Source organism: Globicephala melas, chromosome 19, assembly GCF_963455315.2.
Source record: "Globicephala melas chromosome 19, mGloMel1.2, whole genome shotgun sequence".
In the NCBI taxonomy this organism is placed as follows: Eukaryota; Metazoa; Chordata; class Mammalia; order Artiodactyla; family Delphinidae; genus Globicephala; species Globicephala melas.
The window spans coordinates 12,208,694-12,235,828 of NC_083332.1; the positions used below are offsets into that span (position 1 = coordinate 12,208,694).

The following is a 27,135-nucleotide window of genomic DNA, read 5'->3' on the forward strand; positions in this document are numbered from 1 at the left end:
GGAAGATTTGGGGATGAGAGACCTCGAGGCGCCTCCCGAAGCAAATCTTTCGGACGCGGAACTTAAAGGGATCTGAGGTCAGGGGTCACGGAGGGGAAGGGAGCCCACGCCTGGATGGACCTAGGGGAACGTGTCAGCGAGATTCACGTGCGTGCTCAGCCCAGGACTGGCCAGTGGGCGTGGCGGGGCGGTGGCCACACCGGAGGAGGCGGAGTCGTGATTGCGTATAGGCGTGGCCTGCTGGTCAAGGGGCGGGGTCTCTTTGCATATCCAGCAGGCGGCGGGGCTGGGGCGGGGAGCCGAAGCGGGAGGGGCGCTCCCCCGCCCCTGGAACGGAATCCTCCCGGGAGCGGAGCAGGCTAGCGAGCTTGCATCCCGCACCATACCCCTGCCCCCGGCCCCGGCCCGCGTCAGACCGAGCTGCCGCCGCCGCCACAGCAGCAGCAGCACTCGGGGATCCGGGCCCAGCCGGGGCCGCGGGAGGCGGGGGCGCCGGAGCCCTGGATGTCCCGCAGCGCGGCGGCCAGCGTGAGAAGGGCGGGAGAAGGGGGCTCGGGTCGGGGGCGGCGCCGCTGCTGATGTGGCGGAGGGTGGGAGGCGGCCGCGGCGCCCGGATGGAGAGAGGGTGCCAAGGCTGGGGAGGGTGGTCCTGGGTGGGGGTCCAGGAATCGGCTCCCCTCCAAGCCAGATCTTGGGAGACGGGGGTCTCGGGCACAGGCCTTGTCTTGTCAAGGCTCTGGAGATACGGATCCCAGACACAGACCTCCCCCTCAAAAAAATCAAGGACGGGGGACAGATTCTAGGTACAACCCCCTAAGCAAGATTTTGGGGATGGGGTCTGGGACGCAACCTCCTTATGAAGTCAAGGCCTCTAAGAGGGGATTCCAGACCAGACGCAATCCTTAACCCCTACCGGCCTGAGGGGCTCTCTCACAGCAACCCTCTAGGCAAGGTCTTGAGGATGGGGTCCCCGGGCCCCCACAGTTTCCCCACCAAGCCAAGGCCCGGGGGGATTCCTGGCACAGTGCGTCCCCAGGCCTCAGAGGCGTCCGGGGCACAGCATCTCCCCATGCTTGGGCGGCGTCCCAGGAACAGACCCTTCTCAAAACAAGGTCTCTGTGCCTGGGACTCTATCCCCCCCAAGCCTGAATAAAATAAGGGGAATTTCAGGCAACCCCACACACAAAAAGACTTGGTCAAGGGTCCCAGGGCACAGGTCTCCTGGGCCACCCTCTTTGTCCCTGGGGCTGCCCAGCTGTCTGGGAGGGGCCCCACGCACAGACAATGCACCTCCTCCCCATCCGGTTCTGGCCCCCCAGGCTCCAGGATTCAGGCTGGGCCAGGGGGCGGCTCCCCAGGGACCTGGTGCAGCCCTGTCTGTCTGCAGCGTCTGCGGTGATGACGGCTTTGTGTGTGGTACCTGGGTGGAAGCGGGGAAGCAAGCGATGGGGAGGTGGCTAAGAGTGTGACCCTGTGTTTTTGTGACTGTGGTTGCCTGTGTGTGTATGTGTGTGAGCTGCAGCTGGTGACTCTGAGGAATCGTGTGTTTCGTGCTCGTGGTTGTGTCCGATAGCATCTGTGATTGTGTCTCTGTATGTGACCCCAGCATTTGTGTGGCTGTGTATGTGTATATGACAGCTGCTCACTCACTGTGCAGAACCCTATACTTTTCAGTCTGTCTGTGTTTGAGTGTGTGCATGGTTGTGACTATGTGGTTGTGTCTTTATGTCTTTTGTGACCCCATGTATGTACCTTGGTAACTCTAACTGGGTATGTGACACTGTATCTGTTGAGTACGGGGTTGGGCATGTGTGTGGCTGACTGAAGATGTGGGTGGAGTTGTGACTATAAGTGGAGTTGTGTCTATGACTCTGTGTCCATGTGCAACTGTCCTAATGACTTCGAATGTTTGTGACTGTGTCTCTGATTTTATATGTGTGTCACACATGTGCTTGCATGACACACAACTGTGCCTGCAACTTTAGGTGTATGACTGCCATTGTATGTGAAGTCACACTGTGCTTATGTGACAGGTTGTGTGCTGGCACTGTGACTTGTATGTTTGCGGTTGTGTGTTCAAAGCCACATCTGTGTGTGTGGCCGGGATTGTATAAATGACTACATCTAGGTCTGTGTGTTGATACTGATTCTGTGCAGTTATAGTTGTGTACCTGTGATTTGGGTTATGTATTTGACTTGGAGTCTGAAACCCTGACAGACTATTAATAGTGGGTTATTTCATTGCATGTGACTCAAACTATAGGTGTGTCTGTGTGTGGTGGCACCAGTGATTGTGTGTGTGGGGGGGGGGGGATGTGTATGTGACTGTGGCTTCTGTATTTGTGTGTGACCTGCATGTCTGTGACGCTGGGTGACTCTATATACTTGTGTCTGTGTCATGGTCTGTAAGAGTGTGTGTCTGTAGCCGTGTGGCTGTTTGGGGTGGGTGGGTGGGTGTCCCTGTATACGTGCTGGGCGGCTTATGTTTGAATCTGTGTGATTTGGTGACAGAGTGACTGTCTCCTGATTCCACACATGACTCTATCCGGAACTGTGTCTTCTGTGTAAACGCAGCTATAAATGCTCTGTCTGGGTCACTGTATTTCTAAGCACATACCTGACTGTTTGCTTGTGTGTGTGTAATGGAAATTGTGTGCTGATGCCTCTGTGTGTGAGATATTATGTGTCTCTCCACATGGGGCTGTGATCGTATGTGGCCCCATACTTGTCGGTGTGACTTACATGTTTGCAGGAAGAGAGACCGTGTGTTTCTCTGTGATGGTCTGACATGGGACAGCTGGGTGTGGGATGGCGGGTAACTGTGAAATAGGTACCATGACCGTGATATATGGCTGGGTAACGTGGACACTCATGCTGTGGGACTTTGCCTACATGACCGTTTCTGAAGTGCGTATGGCTGTGACTCTGAGCCGCTGACTGTCTGGCTGTGTCTGAGTGTGTCCGTCCCTGGGGAGAACTGTCTCTGGATGGTTGTATGCATGTCCCGAGTTTGTGTGCCCATTTCTTTCTAATGCCTGGGCCGTGGCCATCGGGGTCTGTGTGTGTGCTTGGGTATGGAGAACCATCCATGTACGTGTGGCTGATACCGTGACCAGATGTGTGCCTCTACGCCTGGGACGTATGGCTGTGTGACAGTGTGTGACCAGAAAGGTGTGTTGGTGTGACGGACACAGTTGGGGTCGAGTGTCCTTGTGCAGCTGTGTGCCGGTCGACGATTAAACACATGTGGCTGTGGCTGGGTGTGACTCGGTATGACCAAATGTGTGTCGGTGTGTCTGCATGCACCCCTGAGCAGATGTCAGCAGGCAGCAGGAGAGCTGTATGTGACAAGCGTGTGTGCCTCAGAGCTCATAGGTGACCTCCTGCGGGGTGTCATTCTACATGGGTGGGTCTGTAATGTGAGTATCTTGGTTGGGTGCCCGAGGAAACAACTGTCATTGGTTGGCCATGGGCTGCCCCATGCCCGGACCCAGCTCTTTGTAGGTGGCAGAGAAAAGAGAAGTGACAAAATACCAGTTACTGATATGACCAGACGTTTGTGGCAGTGCCTGGGCAGCCTGGGACTCTACATACCTGTGGACAAATGGTCCGTAGCAGAGACTGTATGTCTGTGAACTTGGATATGTAGCTGGGTATTCACAGTGGCTGTGACTGTTGACGTGTTTCTGCGTGATCCAGTGTGTGTCCCTGTGGTTGTCTCTGTGTGTAATTGTGCAGAGCTGTGACCAGGTTCTAGGGACAATTGGGGACCAGAGTTGCATGTACACATGTGACTGTATGTGTGTGTGCAGCCCTGGACATGTGTCTAGAGGGCAGGCCACCCCCTTCACACCATCCCCTTGGGTACAGACAGCCTCCTGAGGCCAGGACATCCCCAGCAGATGCTCCCGAAACACACCTACTCGTTCCTGGGCCCTTGCAACCAGGTGGCTGATTGCCTTAGTAACAGTTGCTATGACAACCAGGGCTCTCATCAGAGATCCTGAGATGAAGGGGGGTTGGCTGATGTCCAAAGAGGGGGTGAGGTAGGGGACTGTGCCCTATCCCAAGCCAGCTTCTCAACTTTTCCTCCCTCCCCTGGGCAGGGCGGACCCAGGAGGCCAGAGCAGCATCTGCCCCCTGCCCCCTGTGGGGCCCTGGGGCCCCCTGAAACCTCCAGGACGGAGCCAGGTGAGTGGCCAGCTGGGGACAGGGCGAAGGCTGAGTGACTGGGTGGGTCTGCCTCGCATAGCCAAAGGAACTGTCCCTGCGGTCACACAGGCTTAATCACACTCACAAGCGGACACCCCCAAATGACTTCCCGGCACACTCAGTGACCTCGTTCACAGACACACCCACCTAGACTAGGTCTCACACACACACACACACACACACACACACACACATACTTGGACACTCAGACACACACCAACATCCCCACACCCACAGGTTCACAGTCACACAAACATACAGACACAATCCTAGACAACAGCCGGACTCCCTCACAGGTGAGCACAGACACTCACCAGATACAGACTCAGGGACTCTCAAGGGATGCAAAAAACAGCTATACTTTTGCACACAGACACAGTCTCACAAATAACACTCAGCACTCTCATAGACAACAGCCACATTCTCACACCACCACACCCTCACAAATAACACTCACAAACACACTCTCAAAGATGACAACCTCATGTCCTCACACAGCCTCACAGATGCACGGTTGCATACAGACACACCCCCAGAACAACATTCACGGACCCACATTCTCTGCAACAACACCCACCTTATCTGACCCAGACACACCCTCACAAACAACAGCCACAGACACACAGCCTCACCACCAACAGCTGCACTCTTGGACAGATGTGGTATCTTGGGTAACTCTCACAGACACACACTGTCATGGGCAGTGGTCATCAAAGACAATAGCTACATCTTCACACAGACACACAGCTTCAAAGGCAACAGTCACGGACACACCCTTTCAAAGACAGCAGCTTCATGCTCAAACACAGACCCATCCTCACAGGCAACATTCCCTGACACACACTCACCACCACTCTCACACATAGCTTACTCTTCAGCCATAAGCTTCAGGGACTTACACTCACAGATGACAGCCACACTCTTGGACACAGACAGCATTCACAGACACATACTCTCATCAACAACCATTCTCAGACCTGTGTCCTTCCGTACAGCCTTCACAGACAATAGGTGCATGCGCAGAACTAGACACCCTCACACACAACACTCAGGGACACACCAGGGAATTCCCTAGTGGTCCAGTGGTTGGGACTCCGCGCTTTCACTACCGAGGGCGCGGGTTCGATCCCTGGTCGGGGAACTAAGATCCTGCGAGCCGCACAGTGAGGCCAAAAAAAAAAAAAAGGAACACACCAGCTGCACACTTGCTTGCACACACAGGCGGAGTCTCATCTGTTGGTGCTCTGTCCTAGGTGTCCCCTCACACTCCTCCTGGGACTCAGTATGGCTTCTCAGTCAGCAAAGGCTGTCTTAGTGACTGGCCACCACCTCCATCCCTACCTCTGACATCGCAGGTGCACGCCTCCCCAGGGGCCTCTGCCTTAGAACAGACACATTTGTCAGAGGGGCTGTATCTCAGAGTTGCAGAGACCCACCCCTGTCCCCAGCACCCTCTGACCTGGGCTCTGAACCACAATCCCTGGACCTTCTGAGTCCCCCACATCGGACCCATGCAAGTCTCAACTCCTGTGCCCTCTGACCACCTCATCCCCTGACCTCGTACCCCTAAAACCCCTGACCTCGTGACCCCTGACTGCTATGCCCTCTAACCCCAATGTCCTCCACTGCCTTAACTTCCCATTACTTTGGATCATCATGCCTCTTGACTGTCACACCCCGAATCTCCAGACCCCTAAAAGCTGTGACTCACGACGCACACATCCCAGACCTCCCTGCCTCTTAGCCCCATGTCTTCTGAATCCCCACTGCCGACTCTCCCACTCCCCTGCCTTCCAGTTGCCCCCTTTGTCGGTATCCCCTAACTGCTGCTAGTCTATGTTCCCTGGATGTCATGTCCTCTGACCCAGTGACCCCCTAACCCTGTAGCCCTACTGCCATGTTATCTGACCCCTTGCTCCCTGAGCCCTATTTCCCCCCACCTTGAGCCCCATGCCTCTGACCCTTGACTCGCACTCCTGTCAGCAGACGGGGCGGGCACCATGAACAAGCTACGCCAGAGCCTGCGGCGGCGGAAACCAGCCTACGTGCCTGAGGCATCGCGCCCACACCAGTGGCAGGCGGACGAGGACGCGGTGCGCAAGGGCACGTGCAGCTTCCCGGTCAGGGTGAGTGGGCGGGGCTCGTGTGGGCGGGGCTGCGGCGGTGTGCGAGCTGTTCGCTGTGCGCGTGCGTGTCCCGTGTCTGTTGTCCGTTGCCCGGTGAGGTGGCTGAGACCCAAGAGACTTCACAGCCCCGAAGAACTGCGGATCCTGCAGAAGCAGGACCGCACTGCCTGAGTCCCTTAAAGTTGGGATTAGAAACCAAGACCCATTCTCTTGTGCCAGGAAAATATTAGCTGGGGTTGGGGGGGGGGCGTCCCGCCTGGAGTCACGCTATTCTGTGGGAGCTCACAGATTCCAGGGGGGCACTGGGAGGTCACAAAAATTCTGTAGCATTTGCAAAGCCCTCTACTGTTAAGTGCGTTCTGGTTTAGACCACCACGACCCTTTACAACACACACGAAAATTTATAAGGGAGACAGCAGGATTCAGGTTCGATTCTCCACTCATTCCCTTCCTGGTTGGGTGACAACAGACGATGGTCACAGCGTCCCCCTCCCACCTTGTTTTCCCTTCCCCTAGAAGCGGACCTTGCGAGGGAGGGGCTGTTGGGAGGTGCAGGAAATGCTGGTGAGAGTGAGGAAGGGAAGGCAGCCAGTAAAGGGTGTCTTACTAAACTATAGCTGTGAGCAGCTGAGCTTGATGCCACTAGGGAACTGTGGGAAATCGAGCCATCCCACCCACGGGGTGAGGGAGCTCGGGCGTGTGTACCCCCGCTCCTATCAGTCATTGCCTGGGGCCAGTCCTCAGGCGCAGATGCAGATGCTGGCACTCAGAAGGACACCAGGGATGTGTTAAAGGCCAAGGATAGAGGCAGGGTGGGAATCATTACTCCATGCTGTGCTTCAGTTTTCTCACCTGTATATCTGGGATAAGAATGGGGTACCCAGACTTCCCTGGCAGTCCAGTGGTTAAGACTTTGTACTTCCACTGCAGGGTGGCATGGGTTCCATCCCTGGTAGGGGAACTAAGATCCCACAAGCCATGTGGCGCGGCCAAGAAAAAGAAAAAGGTCCCCACCTTGCAAAGTTGAGGTAAAGAGTAAATGAGTTGGGCTTCCTTGGTGGCGCAGTGGTTGAGAGTCCGCCTGCCAATGCAGGGGACATGGGTTCGTGCCCCGGTCCAGGAAGATCCCACATGCCGCGGAGCGGCTAGGCCTGTGAGCCGTGGCCACTGAGCCTGCACCTCCGGAGCCTGTGCTCCGCAATGGGAGAGGCCACAACAGTGAGAGGCCCGCGTACCGCAAAAAAAAAAAAAAAAAAAAAAAAAAGTAAATGAGTTAATTCATGTGATGTGCTTAGGACATTGTGCGATGCCTCGCAGCGGCGCGGTGAGCACTAGGAATGATTGATTACTCTGCTTGTTTCATGCTCTCCCATCCCCTTCGCACCAAGTACCTGGGCCACGTGGAGGTGGAGGAGTCCCGGGGGATGCACGTGTGTGAAGATGCTGTGAAGAAGTTGAAGGCGGTGAGTGAGAGGCTGGGGCAGGGAGGGGGCAAGGTCAGAGCAGAAGAGCCAGCCCTGACCACACCCTCTGTCCTCCTCCTCCACTCCAGATGGGCCGGAAGTCTGTGAAGTCTGTCCTGTGGGTGTCAGCCGATGGGCTCCGGGTGGTAGATGACAAGACCAAGGTAGGGGGCCCGTGGGCCTGGGAGTGGGCACCAGTGGGCCCCTCTCCTCACCCTGCTCGAATGGGGCTAGGGACGCCTTCTCACCCACCTCTAGGACGTCCCTCCCTCAGGGACCTTCTAGACTCAGCCGTGTGTTCCTGTAACATGTCGGCACCTCACAGTCGTAATTCAGGGTTGAGTCCTGTGGCTGTTTGGGAACTAGCGTGGATTGTGGGTGAGAGCACAGACCGTAGAGCAGCCACCTCAGCTCGCATCCCAGCTCACCCACTTATCAGCCGGGTGACCCTGGGCATGAGGGGTATGAGATTTAACCCTTCCGTGCCTCGCTTGCCTCATCTGCAAAAATGGGGATAAAAATGGACCCAACCATTCAATGAGAAAGTATATGCAAATAGTTTAAAACTATGCCTGGTACAGCAGAAGTGTTCCGATCAACGAATGTTAGCTGTTATGTGTTTATTGTCCATCTACCTGGGCCGGGATCGGGTATCTGTTTGCTCACCATTGAATTCCCTGCCCCTAGCACAGACACTGCCCAAGGACACAGCCAGCGCACGAAGACAGTTAGGTGAATGACTGAACAGGATTGACACCCTCCAGCAAGCTTTGCCTGACTCCCGTCCAACTTGGGTCAGGCACGTCTTCTTGCTCCGGAAAGGCCCTGAGCCTCCCCGATCCCAGCCCTGAGCCCCCTGCCTGTGCCTCCCTCATTACAGCGCGGCTGTGACTCTGGCCAGTCTCCATCTGGTGATGAGTCTGATTCCTGCACTAAACTGGGAGCCCCATGTGAGCAGGGCCCACAGCTGTTTCAACAAGGGCAGGATCCCCACCCCGTTCAGGACAGGATATAGAGCAGACACAAAGGGAATATTAAGTGAATACATGAAAAACAGTACACATGCCTTTCCTGGCCTCCCTGGTGCCTCCCAGGACCTGCTGGTAGACCAGACCATTGAAAAGGTCTCCTTCTGTGCTCCTGACCGCAACCTGGACAAGGCTTTCTCCTATATCTGCCGTGATGGGACCACCCGCCGCTGGATCTGCCACTGTTTCCTGGCGCTCAAGGACTCCGTGAGTATCACTAAAGCCCAAAGCCAGCTGACTGTCTCCCATGCCCTGGTGTCCCACGCCCAACCCCAGCCCGCTGTGTGGTGTCAGGTGAGTCACTCCCCTTACCTCTCCTCTCCATGACCTCATCTGGAAAAGGGAGTGTATTCACAGCCCATAACTCAGAGGATTATTGTGAGACTTGAGGGGGTTGACACAGAGTATTTGGAACAATGCCTGGCATATAGGAAGCACTCAGGAAGACATTGGTTCTCATCATCCTCCTTGTTATCGGTAGTTCTTCATGTTTCTCTAACTTTTCTCATTGAGGAGCACGTGACATGCGCGGATGGCCCAGGCACAGCTCCGTGAATTTTTGCTTATTTTTAAACCTCACCCAAGTCAAGCTGTAGTTTCCTGCCCCCAGCAGCCCCCTTGGGCCCTTCTGAAACAACACCCCCCAGGGTACCCACTCGTCCTTCAGAGTCGATTCATTTTGCCTGTCGTTCTTTATATTTTCGGGGGGAGGGGGGCGTCAAGATCCCCTCTGAGGATCTGATGAAAGAGACAAATGGACTGTCTTCTGAGAAGCACTCTCACAGGATTCTGAGGCTTGCGACAGAAAACCCTCAGATACCAGTGATTTCGGTGAAATAGGAATTTGTGTTTCATGTGAAAGACATCCCCAGGCAGGCAGCACAGCGTTGGTGTGACTCCTCTCCACTCAAGGGCCATGGCTCGTTGCTATGCTGGAGTATGGGTTCCACTCCATGATCCAAGATGAATGTGCGTGCTCCAGCCTTCACATCTTCATCCCAACTACGTAAAGGAGGGAGGCATGAAGAGGGGCACACCCTCTGCTCTTTGGGGAGGTGTATATTGGCCTTTTGTGACCTACTGGCCTTTAGTGACCAGCTTCTTTCACGTAGCATAATGTTTTCAAGGTTCGTCCATGTCGTAGCATCGTATCAGTACTTGCTCCCTTTATATGGCTGGATAATATTCCTATGGATATACCACATTTTGGATATACCGTATTTTGCTTACTTATCCATCCATTGATGGACATTGGGTTGTTTCCACCTTTGGGCTGTTATGAACAGTGCTTCTCTGGACATTTATATGCAAGTATTTGTTTGAATACCTGTTTTTAATTCTTCTGGGTATATACCTGGGAGTGGAATTGCTCGGTCATATAGTATGTTTAAGTTTTTGAGTAATTGCCAAGTTGTTTTCCTTGGTGGCGACACCACTTTACATTCCCACTTGCAATGTATGAGGGTTCCAATTTCTCCACATCCTTGCCAACACTTTTTTTTTATTCTAGCCATCCTGTAGGTGTGAGTGGTATCTCATTGTGGTTTTGACTTGTATGTTGCTAATGACTAATGATGTGGAGCATCTTTTCCTGTGCTTATTGGCCATTTGTATATCTTTTCTAGAGAAATATCTATTCAAATCCTGTACCCATTTTTAATTGGGTTGTTTGTCTTTTTACCGTTAAGTTGTAAGAGCTCTTTATATATTCTGGATACTAGATGCTTATCAGTTACGTGATTTGCAAAACTTTTCCCCCATTCTGTGGGTTGTCTTTTCACTTTCCTTTTTTTTTGGCCCCGTGGCATGTGGGATCCTAGTTCCCCGACCAGGGATTGAACCTGCGCCCCCTGCATTGCAAGCACAGGCTCTTAACCACTGCACTGCCAGGGAAGCCCCATCTTTTCGCTTTCTTGATAGTGTCCTTTGATGTGCAAATGTACACATTTTGATGAAGTTCAATTTATCAATTTTTTTTTGTTATTTCTGCTTTTGGTGTCATATCTAAGAATTCATTGCCAAATCCAGGGTTGTAGAGACTTACCTCATGTCTCATTCTAAGAGTTTTATAGTTTTAGCTCTTATATTTAGGTCTCTGATACATTTTGAGTTAATTTTTGTAAATGGTGTGAGGTAAGAGTCCACCTTCATTTTTTTTTCACGTGCATACTGTATCCAGTTGTTCTAGCACCACTTGATAAAGAGACTATTCTTCCTTCACTGAATGGTCTTGGCACCTTATTGAAAATCAATTGACCATAGATGTGTGGGTCTATGTCTGAGCTCTCAGTTATGTTTCGTTGGTCTATATGTCTCTCCTTATGCTAGTACCACACTGTTTTTTTTTTGTTTTATTTATTTATTTGTTTGTTTTTGGCTGCGTTGGGTCTTCGTTGCTGCGCGCGGGCTTTCTGTGGTTGCGGTGAGTGGGGGCAACTCTTTGTTGCGGTGCTCAGGCTTCTCATTGCGGTGGCTTCTCTTTGCTGCGGAGCACGGGCTCTAGGCGCACGGGCTTCAGTAGTTGTGGCACGCGGGCTCAGTAGTTGTGGTCCGTGGGCGCTAGAGCGCAGGCTCAGTAGTTGTGGCACACGGGCTCAGTTGCTCCGCAGCATGTGGGTTCTTCCCAGACCAAGGCTTGAACCCGTGTCCCCTGCACTGGCAGGCAGATTCTTAACCACTGTGCCACCAGGGAAGTCCTGTGAGTTTTTCACAAATGTCCTTTATAAGGTTGAGGAAGTTCCCTTCTATTCCAACTTTGTTGAGTGTTTTATCATGAAAGGGTGCTGGATTTTGTCAAATGCCTTTTCTGTGAGAATCGAGATGATCATGTGGGGGATTTTTCTTCATTCTATTAATGTGGTTGATTGATTTTCATATGTTAAACCAACTTTGCATTCCTGGAATAAATCTCACTTGATTCTTTTAATATTCTGCTGGGTTCAGATTGCTAGCATTTTGTTGAGGATTTTTGTCCCCAAGTTCAACTTTAAGAGGTGGCTGAGCATCTTGTTTAGGGAACAGAAGTCAGACATACCTCATTAGAATCCCAACTCTGCCAGTCACTCGTTATAATGGGCATGTTGACTGAACCTTAATTTCTTCATCTGTCAAATGGGTTCATAAGATTGTCCACCTCCTGGCACTGTTGTGAGGATTCCATGAAAGGATGCAAATCAGGGCTCAGCCCGGGGCTACACAAGATCTCCGCTGACACATATGTGAGTTTCCCTGTGCCTGGCTTTGTGCTGCATGCCTTGCATATATTTGTTCACCTAATTCCTGCAACAACCCTGTGAAGTGGGTGCTGTTAGAGCCCCCATTTTACAAATGAGGAGAGTTGGGTACTGGGAAGTGATTTTCTTCAGATCGCATAGCTGGGAAGTGGGAAGCCAGCATCAATCCCAGGCTCTCTGGCCTTGGCGTCTCTCAAGTAGGCACTCAAGAAACAGGGGTTGTTGTTTTTAACCCCAGTACTTTACTACAAAATATTTTCAAGCATGTAGCAATGTCAAAAGACTTGCACAGTCACCAGTCACCTGGACACCCCCCACCCAGATCCTGCCATTAACATTTGTCTGGGCTTACTATATCACTTATCTCTCCATCTTATTTTTGGATGCATTTCAAAGTCGCAGACAGCAGAATACTTCCCCCAGACACTTCAGCATGCATACTATTAAGCAGAATTCATATTTGTCTCCAGCTCTTTTTCTTTTGAAGCGAAATACATGCTGACCACAAACCTTAAGTGTACATTTGCTGGGTTTTGACAACTGTATACACGTGTATAACCCAACCCCCCCATCAAGATCTAGAACATTGCCACCACCCCAGACTGTCCCCTCAAACTCCTCCTCAGTCAGTCCCTATGCCCAGCCCTAAGAAACAACCACCGTTCTCACCATAGATTAGTTTTGCCCATTCTGTAACTTCATGTAAGTGGACCCACCCAGGGATTTCCCTGGCAGCCCAGGGAAGACTTCACCTTCCAATGTCGGGGAGTGTGGGTTTGATCCCTGGTTGGGGAGTTGGGATCCCGCATGCCTTGCGGCCAAAAAACCAAACCATAAAACAGAGGCAATATTGTGGCAAATTCAATAAAGACTTTTAAAAAAATGGTCCATATCAAAAAAAATCTTAAAAAAAAAAATGGAGCCATACGGTACTACACTCTTGTCTCTGTCTTTTGTCCCTCATTTTGCAGATGTGCACTGAGGCCCAGAGAGGTGAAGGGACTCAGCCGGAGTCACCCAGCATCCAGCTGCTGGACCCCGGGGCTCCCGGCGTCCGGTCTGCACTGCACAACGTCGCTAATCCTGCCCCAACCTCTTCCCACAGGGCGAGAGGCTGAGCCACGCAGTGGGGTGTGCGTTTGCGGCCTGCCTAGAGCGGAAACAGCGGCGGGAGAAGGAGTGCGGAGTCACGGCTGCCTTTGATGCCAGCCGCACCAGCTTCGCCCGGGAGGGCTCCTTCCGCCTGTCTGGGGGTGGGCGGCCGGCTGAGAGAGAGGCTGCTGACAAAAAGAAAGGTGGGTGCTGCCCGGAGGGCGGGGCGGGGCGGGGCTGGGCACCGAATGGTCCCAGGGTGGGGCCAAGGGATCCAGATTGGGGGAGAGCTGCAGAGGTAGGTACAGGGGCTCTACAGTTTACAAAGCAAAAGGGAAACACACACACACAAAACCCAAAACAACAAAATTTTTTAAAATTAATTTATTTTATTTTTGGCTGTGTTGGGTCTTCATTGCTGTGCACCGGCTTTCCCCTAGTTGTGGAAAGCGGGGGCTACTCTTCGCCGTGGTGCGCGCGCTTCTCATTGCAGTGGCTTCTCTTGCTGCGGAGCACAGGCTCTAGGTGCATGGGCTTCAGTAGTTGTGGCTTGTGGGCTCTAGAGCGCAGGCTCAGTAGTTGTGGCGCATGGGCTCAGTAGTTGTGGCACACGGGCTCAGAAGTTGTGGCTCGTGGGCTCTAGAGCACAGGCTCGGTAGTTGTGGTGCATGGGCTCAGTAGTTGTGGCACACGGGCTCAGTAGTTGTGGCTTGTGGGCTCTAGAGCGCAGGCTCAGTAGTTGTGGCGCATGGGCTTAGTTGCTCTGCGGCATGTGGGATCTTCCTGGACCAGGGCTCGAACCCGTGTCCCCTTATTGGCAGGCGGATTCTTAACCACTGCACCACCAGGGAAGCCCCCCCCACCCCGATTTTTTTAAGTAAAAAATACAAAGCAAAGCACCAACCACAAAGTTTGGTTACAGTTTATAAAGTGTACTTCAGTTTAAGGAGTCCTCTGGGCAATATTCTGTTGGCCACAAATCCCAGCAAAGCTCACCGAGAGCTTTATTATCTGCTAACCCAGGGATGTTCCCAGGCTTTTCAAACTGTGTATCCACCCTGTTAATGGGTTGTGAAGTCAGCTTGCTGGGTTGTGGTTAGCATTTTAAGAAATGAAATGGAAAAGAATAGAAAATATCAGAGTAATTGAATGTAGTAAGGGTAAGTATAGTTCAATGTACTTTTATGTCAGTATATCTGTGTGTGTGTGTGTATGTGTGTGTATGGAACGGGTTACCATGTTAATGGTATTTCTTATTCTGGGTTGCCATCATGAAAGTTTGAAAAATACCTGGTGAACTCTAACATTCTAGGTCAAAGGCAAATAGTTTATAAGTTCTCAAACCGTGGTTTTTAAACTTACGTGTATTGTGTGCTGAGTCAAAATGTAATTTTTAATTTTATTTTACTTTTTTTAACTGTTTCTAGTTTTTACATTTTTGGAAAACACTGCTTAGAATTTACAAAGAATCCTGAATTGGGATTCAGGATAAAGGAGACTGAAGAGATTTGACAAATATTAATAAATGTAACGTGCGATACTGAATTGAATCATGGATATTGTATATATAGATACATATTCAACATTCAATTCAATATATATATATTGAATATATGTATATAAAATATATACATTGAAAAATATATATATATATGAACATCCATAAAGGACCTGAGTAGACCAGTTGGGGAAATTAGAATGTGGACTGTAGACTAGCTAACAGTATCATATCCATGTTAAACTTCCCAAGTAAGAAGTTGTCCTGTGGTTCAGTAGGAGGCTGTCCTTGTTCTTAGGTACATGCTGAAGGTTTTAGGGTTGGGTAAGCTGTCTGCAGCTTACTCTTTTTTTTTTCCTTGTTGTTTATATGTATTTATATTTATATTTTATATACAGTAGTGTGCATCCGTTAGTCCCCAGCTCCTAATTTATCCCCGCTCCCTTTTCCCCTTTGGTAACCGTAAATTTGTTTTCTATGCCTGTGAGTCTATTTCTGTTTTGTGAATAAGTTCATTTGTATCTTTTTTTTAGATTCCACATATAAGTGATATCACATGATATTTGTCTTTCTCTTTCTGACTTACTTCACTTAGTATGATGATCTCCACGTCCATCCATGTTGCTGCAAATGGCATTATTTCATTCTTTTTTATGGCTGGGTAGTATTCCGTTGTATATATATATTACCACATCTTCTTTATCCATTCATCTATTGATGGACATTTAGGTTGTTTCCATGCCTTGTTTATTGTATGCAACGTACTCTTAAATCATACTGAAAAAAGATTATGGAAGGAGAGACAGATCAAATACTGTAACAAGTTAACACTTGTTAAGAGTTAACAAGGGTAACAAGTTAACACAAGAGAACATGTGTGCTCCTTGTTCCATTATTACATCTTTTCTGTAAGTTTAAAATATTTCTAGCTAAAAAGTTTAGGAAAACAAGTTTTTATCACTTGCTAGAATATTAGCGTTTACAACATATGTTTTTCTTGGTAAACTATGTGACCATTTACAAACCTCTTGACAAAGTTAAGGAGTTCACAGCTTACAAAATATTTTGCTGTTTACATCATCTATTAGAATTTATAAAGAATTTTATTATTGGTAAAGCAGATTACAAAGTATAGTTAACGGAGGGCTTAAGTACATATATTTTTTTTAGTGAAAACCTGTCTTATATATATATTTATTTATTTATTTTGTTGCACTGGGCCTTAGTTGTGGCAGGCGCGCTCCTTAGTTGTGGTATGTGACTCTTAGTTGCGGCATGCATGCGGGATCTCGTTCCCTGACCAGCGATCGAACCCAGGCCCTCTACAGTAGGAGTGCGGAGTCTTAACCACTGCACCACCAGGGAAGTCCCTATATGATATTTTATTGTTTGCCAAAGAACACACTGAGTACACTGAGTTTACTATTTATATGGGATGTTCAAATTTACAAAGAATGTCATATGCTTTAGAGTTTGCAAAGGATTTTGCTGTTTCCAAAGGATATTATACGTTCCAGGTACTTTGCATTGTAGAAAGCACTTGAGAGCCTGCACCGCAAAAATGAGAGTTTACAAAGTGTGGTATATGATTTGCCGAACACGTGACAGTGTTTTGCCGATGATGCGCTGATTCACAGTCTCAAGGCACCGCACGTTCACAAAGAGGTCTCTTCAGTTCAGGAGTTACGGAGCAGTGCACTTTCCACAAAGTTGTTTACCAAGATTTTGTGGGATTCCAGAGCGTTGAACATTCACTGCCTCAACTGACCCTCTCGGGAGACCTGGGAAAGCAGCTGAGGGATGTTTATCCCAGGTTTAGTTGGGGAAACTGGAGCCCGGAGAGGGGAGGAGACTTCCTGAAGCCCAAGGTGGTGGGGGGCAGAGGTGGTTTCCCAGTTCCAACGTGTCCCGGGCTGTTTCCACTGCCCCCAGCCTGGCCTGGGTAAGAGCCTCACCGCCCCCTCATGGAAGGTGGGAGAAGCGCTGGGCACCCTCCCTGCCCTCTCTGGGCCTGAGTTTAACCTCACTAGCATTCAGGCTGCGGCTCAGGTGACGCCTTGATGGGAGGATGGCTGTGTGTTTGTGTATTGGCAGGGGTGGGGAGACCCTGCCATTGAAGAGCCCGCTTCTTATGCTGAGTGGGGAGACCAGGTACCTGCAGAGGACTGAGAACAGTCCCAGAGGGGAGGGAGCCCAGGCTGAGGGGCTGAAACAATCTGGAAAACTCCTCAGAGGAAGAAGTATGCCAAGCTGGGTCTAGAACAATGGGTAGCAACTGGAGGAAGGGAGGAGGTACTTGAGGTGGGAAGAATGGTGGGAGGTGACAGAGAGCAGAGCAGATGGAATGATGGAGGAAGACAGCATGATGTGGAGAGACCAGGCCAGAGGGAGAGACAGGTTAGCGCAGTCATCTGGAACTCAGACTCTGGAGTCAGCCTGCCCCTTCCTTCACACTATGGCTCAGGCAAGTCACTTGCCATTTCTGGGCCTCAGCTTCCACATCTGTAAAATGGGGATAATGACAATATCAACCTCACTGGGTGGTTGTGAGGACTGAATGAGTTAATACTTGCAAGGCACTTGGAACAATGCCTGATACCTTGGTCATGCACCCAAAAAGTGTTTGTTAAATTAATTAGAAAGGGAGACAGAAGGCCTCAGAGGGAGAAATAGCAGAAGCAGCAGAGGAAGATGGATGGGGGACAGAAAGCTTGAGACACACAGAGGGTCAGGGTGGGTGACGACTCCCCCACGGGCCTCCTGGGGAAAGTGGTCCTGGCTTGGGTGGGGATGAGCGACATTTGGGGGCACTGACCAGCCTGTCTTGAGGGCAGGGCACATTGGGTGAGGAAGGCAGCATTGGAAAACAATCAAGGGGTCTGGGTAGGAGAGGCCTCCAATGCCAAGGTGAGCTATCTAACCACCTGTCTCACCCATGTCTCCAGCAGAGGCAGCAGCTGCCCCAAGTGCGGCTCCTGGCCCTGCCCAGCCTGGGCACGTGTCCCCAACACCGGCCACCACATCCCCTGGCGAGAAGGGTGAGGCGGGCACCCCAGTGGCTGCAGGCACCACTGCGGCTGCCATCCCCCGGCGCCACGCCCCCTTGGAGCAGCTGGTTCGCCAGGGCTCCTTCCGTGGGTTCCCGGCGCTCAGCCAGAAGAACTCACCTTTCAAACGGCAGCTGAGCCTACGGCTGAATGAGCTGCCATCCACGCTGCAGCGCCGCACTGACTTCCAGGTGAAGGGCACAGGTGAGCCTGGGGCTCAGCAGGAGGGAACATCGGGATCAATGCCACTGTCTGTTGTAAGCAAGATAGAGAAGAGGTGGTACACACCATGATTTTGTTTTTTAACATCTTTATTGGAGTATAATTGCTTTACATTGTTGTGTTAGTTTCTGCTGTATAACAAAGTGAATCAGCTATATGTATACCTATATCCCCATATCCCCTCCCTCTTGCATCTCCCTCCCACCCTCCGTATCCCACCACTCTAGGTGGTCACAAAGCACCGAGCTGATCTCCCTGTGCTATGCGGCTGCTTCCCACTAGCTATCTGTTTTACATTTGGTAGTGTATATATGTCCATGCCACTCTCTCACTTCGTCCCAGCTTAACCTTCCCCCTCCCCATGTCCTCAAGTCCATCCTCTACGTCTGTGTCTTTATTCCTGTCTTGCCCCTAGGTTCTTCAGAACCATTTTTTTTTTTTTTTTTTTTAGATTTCATATATATGTTAGCATATGGTATTTGTTTTTCTCTTTCTGACTTACTTCACTCTGTATGATAGACTCTGGGTCTATCCACCTCACTACAAATAACTCAATTTCGTTTCCTTTTATGGTTGAGTAATATTCCATTGTATATATATGTGCCACATCTTCTTTATCCATTCATCTGTCGATGGACACTTAGGTCACACCATGATTAATTAGCACTGCCTGCCACAGGCAAAGGAGTGGAGCAACATGTGATCAATTAGCAATGTCTGCCATCAGTCTGGGAGAGGAGAGAGGTAGTGTAAGCTGTGATCGATTAGCAATGTCTGCTCCAGGCAAGGGATAGCAAAAAAGTGGCGTAACTCACGATCAGTTAGTACTGTCTGCTGTAGTTAGGGACATGAGAGCAGTGGCATATGTCATGATTGATTAGCAAGACGTCCATGGGCAAGGGAGAGGAGAGAAGCTGCCCAGATGCCATGTTTTTGCTCAAGAGGAGACTGAGGCACCATAGGCTAATGCTCCCTCCAAGCTTTTGGCCAGTAGAGCCATGAGATCTGGCCAGGTCAAGGATCCAGGTTCAGAGGAAAGAAGAATTGTGATTAACAATGTCTGCCTAGGGCAGGGAGAATAGAGTGATGACAGACATCATGATCTCCTTACAGTGTCTGACTTGAGCAAGAGAAAAGAGCGAGGTGGCACACCACATGACTGATTAGCAAAGTTTGCCATGGGCAAGCGAGAAGAGAGAGCAGGAGTATTATGTTTTGCCCAAGAGATGACTCTCAGAATTTGGCTTATGGAAACATGAGGTGAAGGGCACAAGTGAGCATGGGGATCATGGGGTCAGGGTGCATAGTGATGGATTCGTGATGTGGCTTCTGGGTAAAGGATTGTGCAGAGGCAGCACCCATCATCACCGATTAGCCATGTCTTCGAGGGAAGATGGAATTGCAAGGACCAGTCCTTTCTTTCAGCATTTGGCCAGTAGAGCCACAGGGCTCTACTGGTGAGGGGTAAGGTGAGCAAAGAGTTCAATGGGAGAAAAGCATCATGTTTGATTACTAATGTCTGCCATGGACCGGGAAAAGGAGAGAGATGGCATAGGTTGTGATTTAAAAATGTATGCCATGGGAAAAAGGGAGGAGAGAGGTGGCATGGAACTATGGTTTGCCCGAGGGAGACAGGCAGGAGAGCTGCCTTTCCTCCCAGCTGTCAGTGAAGTCATGTGGTCTGGCCGGCTCTCCTGCTTCCATATGCCAAATCCGAGACACCTACCCCTTGTGGCCCTGGGGACTGGTGTGGGAGGTGTTGATCTGTATCCAGGAGGCCGGGCTACTGCAAAAGGTGACTGCTGAGCAGATGCCAATGCTCGTTGAGAATGACGCACGCTCACTCCATGTTGTGCAGCACCCCAGGTACTGCACGCGCCCTCAGATCTGCTGTCCTCATTAAGTAACCTGCCATTAAGCACACCCCCAGGGCTGCCACACCTGCTCCCTGAGAGGTGGCAGGCACCCCAGACTTCATTTAGGAGCCTCGCGTGCCTGTAGCCAGTTGCCCACTTGCTTGGATGTAACTTGCCGCACAAAAATTTCATGGACTCACGCAGATGTCCCACTCCACTGCGGGTGTCACACACACTTAGTCACACACTTAGTCATGGGCAATCAAAAATCACACACACTCGGAAGTTGCAGGACCAGGTGTTACCATTACACACACTTAGAAAGCACGTATCCAATACAAACTACTGTATATGAAATAGATAAACAACAAGGCCCTACTGTATAGCAGGGAACTATATTCAATGTCCTGTAATAAACCATAAAGGAAAAGAATATGAAAAAGAATATATATATATGTATGTATGTATAACTGAATCACTTTGCCGTACACCTGAATCTAACACAACATTGTAAACCAACTATATTTCAATAAAAAAGAAGGAAAGAAAGCACATATCCAGGTGTCCCATTCAGAAATCACACACACAGCTTAACACACGCTCACGAACGACACACCTGGATTCACACAAACTTGTGTGAATCACAAGTCACATAGGCTAATTCATGCCGAATTCCGTACATCACGCAGGCAGATTGGCTCACGCTGGGGAATCACACTCGGATGCCACAACCTGGATTTCAGTCACACTCAGATGCCACCCCCCAGAAGCTGCACACCCATTTGGACCAACAGGCACAGTCATCATAGACATGACCTGGAAGCCACCCACTGTCCCACCTGGGCAGCCCCACGTCACACCTGCTGACTCCTACAGCTAGTTTCTTTCTGACGCTCATAGGAGCATCACACACACTCCCTTGGAGATAGCCGCTCGCTGAGCTGTCACAGGCACTTGTCACACGCCACACTTGACGGTCCTCTTGTTTATTTGGATGGTGCCTTTTCTCATCCTAAGCCCTCACGAGGCCACCACACCTGCTCAGCGTGTCCTGTCTTGCAGGCACAGGTGCATCTCTGCCCTCATGACATATGTTATGGGCCAGGCCTCGTGGGGCCCCACTTCCGCACTCAGAGCAAGACAGCTGATCCCCAGAGTGACCAGCAGCGTGGGCAATATCCATTCTGACTAGTCGGTGCTCTTGCCATACGTGTGGTTGAACATTTTTCATTTATTTTTTTGGCCGCGCCACGCGGCCTGTGGAATCTTGGTCCCCTGACCAGAGATCGAACCCGGGCTGTGGCAGTGAAAGCACCAAGTCCTAACCACTGGACCGCCCAGGGAATTCCCTGAACATATTTTAAAATTAATGTATATTGGTAAGCATTTAAAATATTTCTTCTGGTTTGCGGCTACATACAGCTCTTGAGGTCCTCCTTGGGTTGGGATCCCTGTGACTGTCTGCCATCAGATGTCACACACTACTTGGCTGTCGTACCACTCAGATGCCACACACACACACGTGTGCGCAGTTACCACTTTTGTGGCCGTGGCCACTTAGTGACTGCAGAGTGGACCCACCAACCCACACACCTTGTGAGGGCCACCTGCGGGGATGGGGTCAAGGGCAGAGCCTGGGCCTGTTCGCTGACCTCCACCCTTCCCTGACTTCCCAGTGCCTGAGATGGAACCTCCCAATGCCAGTGACAGCGACAGCATCAGCGCCCTGTGTACACAGATCAGCTCATCTTTTGCCAGCGCTGGAGCGCCAGCACCAGGGCCACCGCCAGCCTCAACAGGTAAACTCAGCCCTTCTCTTGGGGCAGATGCCCTGCAGTGCCCCTCCTGCATCCCCCTGCTCCTTTCAGGGCTACTGCAGAGACTCTGGGAATCTTGGAATCCCACAGGCTTAGAACCATGGATCATCTTAGAACCACGGGGTTGTCTCAGAGCCGCGGGTTCATCCTAGAACCACGAGATAACATAAGAATTATGGGGTCACCTTAGAACCGTGGAATCAGTTTTTAAACCTTGCTGTCTTAGAACCATAAAATCTAGAAACCTACAGCCTTTGAATCACAAGATATTAGAACCTAACAGATTTGGAGCCAGGAAACCTTGGAATCTTACAACCTTAAAAGAGTGCTCTCTGAGAAAACAGTGCCAAGGAACCACCTTAGAGCCACGTGCTTATCCTAAACACGTGGAAGCACCTTGGAATTACAAACAATGTAAATTTAGAACTCTAGCGTCTTAGAAAACACAAACTTAAAAACACTGAAACTTACCCACTATGTTAGAAGAGTACTCTCTGAGAAAAATCCATGCAATCTTAGAATCTTAGCCTCCTATGACAATACAGTGTCAAAATATTAGAGCCAAGGGTGATATTAAAAAATATTTAATAACAGGTTTGCTACTGACCAATCAGAAGGGAAGCCGGCCTGGGTGATTGTCAGTCGTGCCTATACTTTTCATCTTAGGACCTTAGAATCTCAGAAGTGAATTTTCATAGCACTGCATGACCTGTGGTCCAGGATGGTCAAGCCATTTGCCCAAAGCCCATGCAGCTAATGAAGAGCAGAGCTGGGTGCAAGGCGGCAAGGCAGCCCGGTCCAGAGTCTGATCCCCAGCCTGGGGTTCTCTCTGCTGCAGCCCATGCCCCCTAACTGCCCCTCTCCTCTCTCCAGGGACTTCTGCCTGGGGTGAGCCCTCCGCGCCCCCTGCAGCTGCCTTCCAGCCTGGGCACAAGCGGACCCCTTCGGAGGCCGAGAGGTGGCTGGAGGAGGTGTCCCAAGTGGCAAAGGCGCAGCAGCAGGCAGCCTCGGTGCCTGCCGTGCCCCCCGGCCTGCAGCCCTTCCCCGCCCCCGTGGGGCCCTTCGACGCCGCGCCTGCCCAGGTGGCCGTGTTCCTGCCGCCTCCACACATGCAGCCCCCTTTTGTGCCCGCCTACCCGGGCTTGGGCTACCCGCCCATGCCCCGCGTGCCCGTGGTGGGCATCACACCCTCACAGATGGTGGCCAACGCCTTCTGCTCAGCCGCCCAGCTCCAGCCCCAGCCTGCCACCCTGATTGGGAAGGCTGGGGCCTTCCCACCCCCTGCAGCACCCAGCGCCCCTGGGGGCCAGGCCCGTCCTCGCCCCAATGGGGCGCCCTGGCCCCCAGAGCCAGCGCCCGCCCCGGCCCCTGAGTTGGACCCCTTTGAGGCCCAGTGGGCAGCGTTAGAAGGCAAACCTGCTGTAGAGAAGCCTTCCAACCCCTTCTCGGGCGACCTGCAGAAGACCTTCGAGATTGAACTGTAGCCCGAGTCACCCCATCATCTCCAGGAGCCCCCACACCTGGGAGTGGAGGCCCAACCTCTCCCCAGTCCTGCTCCCTGGGGCTGCACCCTCCTGACGACCTCTCTAACCCTTCTCTCGACCACCTCCCACGACCAGTACAGAACCGACATTGTGACGCCCAGGTTGCGATAGGATGGAATTCAGGGACGGACCCAGCCTGGCTAAGGGACCCATTTCTCTGCCAGACTTAGGCTGGCATGGCCCCCTCTCCCCGGAACCCAGACACAGGGGGATGGCCACAATCCCACCGAGTGCCCTCGGTTCCAGCTGTATTTCCCAGTTTCTGTTGTTGACCTTCTACCTTCCAGTATTGGGTGGGATGGAGGAGGGATGCCCACCTGGGGGCCCTCCTCGGCCCCAAACGAGTGCCCACCCCAAGTTTGGTCATTCCCCCCGCCCCCATACACAGCACAAACAAAGGGCTTCCTTCTGCCCACCTGCTGCGTTCACTGCCAATGCTGTGCTCACCCCTACCACCCCTCCCCTCCCCTTGGGGGCCCACATGTTCTTTGGGCCAGGGTCTCATGGGGGTAGGGGGCCAAGTTGGGGGCCCAGGAGGCAGGTAGGGGGGAAGGGGAAGGGGAAGAAGATGCTCAGTTACCTCACGTCGGTGCCCGCTGGGGAGGGGTCCGGGAAGAAGGAAGGGGGTGCCTGGCGGGTACTTTTCTATCTTTTATTTCCAGATTTTTTTGTATCTAAACTTGCAGATTTGTATTATACAAGGACAGCCAATAAAGGAAGAATATAATGGTGCCCCTCTAGAAGGCAGGGTGTGTGTGCAGCGGGGATGGCGTGAAGACAGAGCCTTTCCTCCTGAGTCATCTCCTAAAACCAGAGGGAGTAAAAAGGGTCTCCCTGCATATTCACCTCTGAGTCGTAGCATGGGAGCAGGTAACACTGACCCAGCACTCAAGAAGTGGGTTATTAATGGGTACCCCAAATTAATCACTCCATTTCTGATTCTTATAGATTTTGAAACAAGGAATTAAAAAAACATATAATCTGCTGCTAATAACTTCAGTATTAAAATTTTAAATAATTACGTTTGGAGTAGCATATCTTCGAGCTGGCGAATTCACGTTTCAGCAACTGCATTTTCCATAACTTAGGCCAAAGCGTCATCTGACGTGGCAGCCCGTTTTTAAGTCTCTCTGTTGTTTCTTGGGTTCCTTGATACCATCTACAAAGTTATATATTTTTAAATATATAAATTATATGTGTAATTCTTTATGGCTCTCTAAAATGATGAGATTGGTTTCATGAAACCCAATATTATATCCCCATTGGACAGATCAGGAAGTTGAGTCACTTACCCAAGGTCACACATCTGATTAGTGGGGGAGCTGGGATTCAAGCCCAGCTTCTGGTCGACCTCAAGGCCAGTCACTGAACCACCAGGCTGTGAGGGAACAAGCCTAGGGTCTGCCCTCAAGGGTTTACATTACAGCCCATCAACCGGCTGGATCCTGGACTAGGGGACCTGTGACAGATGGCTCGCCAGGGCAGCAAGGGGGTCCCCAGGGCCTCTCACTGTTGTGGCCTCTCCCGCTGCGGAGCACAGGCTCTGGACGCGCAGGCCCAGCGGCCATGGCTCACGGGCCCAGCCGCTCCGCGGCACATGGGATCCCCCCAGACCGGGGCTCGAACCCGTGTCCCCTGCACCTGCAGGCGGACTCTCAACCACTGTGCCACCAGGGAAGCCCGAGCCACGCTTTCTGAATCCAAGCCCTTGCAGATGTCATTTCCTCTGCCTGAAACCCCATTCCTGACACTGCACCTTTTCCCAGAAGAATGCTACTCGTTCCTTTTTTTTTTTTTTTTTGTATTGCAGTTTGCATTATTTTCCCCCAATAATAGAATGTCCTGGATGCCATTTCATACAGATGAGTCACATATAGATCTGTGTCACCTCTCTTTTAACACTTCATAGGATGCTACTCATTCTTCAGGCCTCAGCTCAAATATCTCCCCTTCTTAGAAGTGGAGCCTCTTCCAAGGCCCCGCCCCCATCCAATCCTTTGAAAGCTCTGTGACCCATCAGGCTGAGTCAGGAGCCCTCTGCTCCGCTTGGCTCCCACAGGGCCCTGTACTTCCCGCATACCGGCCCTAACTCCTCTGTTTCCCCCAGCCCAGGCCTGACCATTCTGGGCGGTCACTATCTGGCCCCCCACTGGGCTGTGAGTGAGGGGTGGGTCTGGGGCTGTCACTTTGGTGTTCAGGCACAAGGCCAGAGAAGAGGCAGTCTCAGCAATTCACCGCTACAAACGGCTGGCGAGTGAGAGGGGCAGAAAAGGCCTAGGACTTGGAGATGATTCGAACTACTGGACTGATGGAGCAACAGGCCACGCAGCACACAGAACGTCAGGGACAGAGTCGAGACCGTGTTCCATGCCAGAGGCTAATCTTTACACAACACCATTCTTCGCTGTGCCCAGAGCAGTCTTCCTCAGACACCCTCCGTGCCCATCCCACCCTCCCCACACACACACACGCACACCAGTCCCTGGGCCCGCGGAGCTCCACGGATCCCTTATCTCCCGAGGACCTCCCACGGACTACTCTTAGCCAGTTTCCCCATCTTCCCTCCCACGCCCGATGGAAACTCTCGCTCTTCACGGCGCTTCCCTCTCCACAGAGACCATGGATCTGGGATTAACCTCCCACTCTCACTTGCCCCAAGCTTCGGCTCTCTCAGAATGCACCCGAGGACGCGGAGTTAACGTACCAGCCCAACCCAGCGGCCTCGTCCCAACTAACGCCACGTGATGCACTCCCCCCGCCCCCCCCCCACCCAGGGCTTGCTTAGGGCGACGTCCAGCTCAGGCAGCTGCAGCGCCCCCTTCCTGGTTCGCTTTGGAAAGCTCCGCCCCACAGGCGTCTCCTCGCCAGGAACCACCCCGGGCGGCGAGGACTATTTCGGAACCTTCCACGCCAGACTGCGCCTAGCGCCCCGCCCTTTCCGGAGCTCTTTGGAAAGCTCCGCGCTGCGGCCTCCCGGGGACCAAGAACCGACACCGCCCTACTGACAATGTGCTGCTCCCCGGGGTGCTTCCGCCACCCTACGAAGGGCCACTCGCCGCCCGTGTTGCCTCTGTCTCTTCGGAAACATTCCCCCGACAAACAACCCCCCGCCCTCAAGGCGCCGCTCGGACCTCGGGCTCCTGCAAGACCAAGGGGATCACGGTAGAGTCTCCCCGAGCGCAGTAGAACAGCACCCCCGTGTGGCCCTGTCCTCCAGAACCCGCGGAATGGCCGGATTCTTGGGCTGCAGCAGAGACCCACCAGACCTATGCTAAGGTAGAAAAAGTGTTTAAAAAAAAAAACTAGCGTCACAGTCATGGACAACATCATCCTTCAGGGTCTGGCTCAGGCGTTCACTCCGCTAGGAAGTGCTCTCTGATTCCTCCCATCTGCATCTCCGACGTCCCCCCTGTGCTTCCCCTATCCTGGCCCTGACCCCTGTGCCTGTGTCTCCTCCATCCATTCTGGCCCTGACCCTCTGGGCTGTCACTGGGCCTGTGAAGCCAGGGGCAAGAGCTCTCTTAGTCACCACTGTGTCCCCAGCATCGCCCAGGGCAGCACAGAGTAAGGTTCAGACGACCTGCAGGGCACCTCCTAGGGAGCATCATTCATTTAGTCCCTCACACATATTTTGCTTAGTTTTGTTGAACAGTTTTGTTGAGGTGTATTCTACGTATCATAAAATTCACCTGTTTTAAGTGATGTAATGATGCTGAGTGTTTCTGCAGAGTTGTACAGCCATCATCACAATCCAATTTTTTTTTAATTTATTTTTTACAATCCAATTTTAGAACATTAACGTCACCCTAAAAAGACCTCTTGTGCCCACTTGTAGTCAATTCCCATTCCGACTCCCAGCCTCAGCCCCAGGCAATCACTGATTACTTCCCTTCATTATGTATTCTTCTCTTCATTTTAAAAGCATTTTCTATCAGGTACTGAGTGATGAGGATACGCAATGACACACACAGGCCCTGCCCTCAGGGACCTCAGAGTC

At 51.6% G+C, this 27,135-nt stretch overlaps 1 protein-coding gene and 1 long non-coding RNA gene across 6 annotated transcripts; one reads left to right on the forward strand and one right to left on the reverse strand.

Annotated features, from left to right (window-relative positions):
* The first annotated feature begins 128 nt into the window (after positions 1-128).
* On the forward strand, positions 129-23,868 carry NUMBL (NUMB like endocytic adaptor protein). 5 transcript variants are annotated; one of them, XM_060288413.1, is made up of 10 exons: positions 129-147; positions 4,107-4,191; positions 6,199-6,338; positions 7,727-7,801; positions 7,891-7,965; positions 8,896-9,036; positions 13,168-13,357; positions 17,598-17,903; positions 21,454-21,576; positions 22,468-23,868. In XM_060288413.1, the coding sequence occupies exons 3-10, from the start codon at positions 6,213-6,215 to the stop codon at positions 23,076-23,078; spliced, it is 1,647 nt and encodes a 548-aa protein (XP_060144396.1). In that variant the 5' UTR covers positions 129-147; positions 4,107-4,191; positions 6,199-6,212; the 3' UTR covers positions 23,079-23,868. The 5 variants fall into 5 exon arrangements, with proteins under 5 accessions (XP_060144396.1, XP_030730049.1, XP_030730050.1 ...); XM_030874189.3 differs by lacking the exon at positions 129-147 and adding an exon at positions 265-528 and having other exon boundaries at positions 6,196-6,338; XM_030874190.3 differs by lacking the exon at positions 129-147 and adding an exon at positions 265-528.
* LOC115862418 (uncharacterized) lies at positions 13,828-25,581 on the reverse strand. Its single transcript, XR_009559884.1, has 3 exons — positions 24,161-25,581; positions 17,820-17,951; positions 13,828-15,429 (listed from the first exon to the last, which is right to left on the reverse strand). It is a non-coding gene; the product is annotated as an uncharacterized lncRNA (long non-coding RNA).
* Between the last annotated feature and the right edge of the window lie 1,554 nt (positions 25,582-27,135).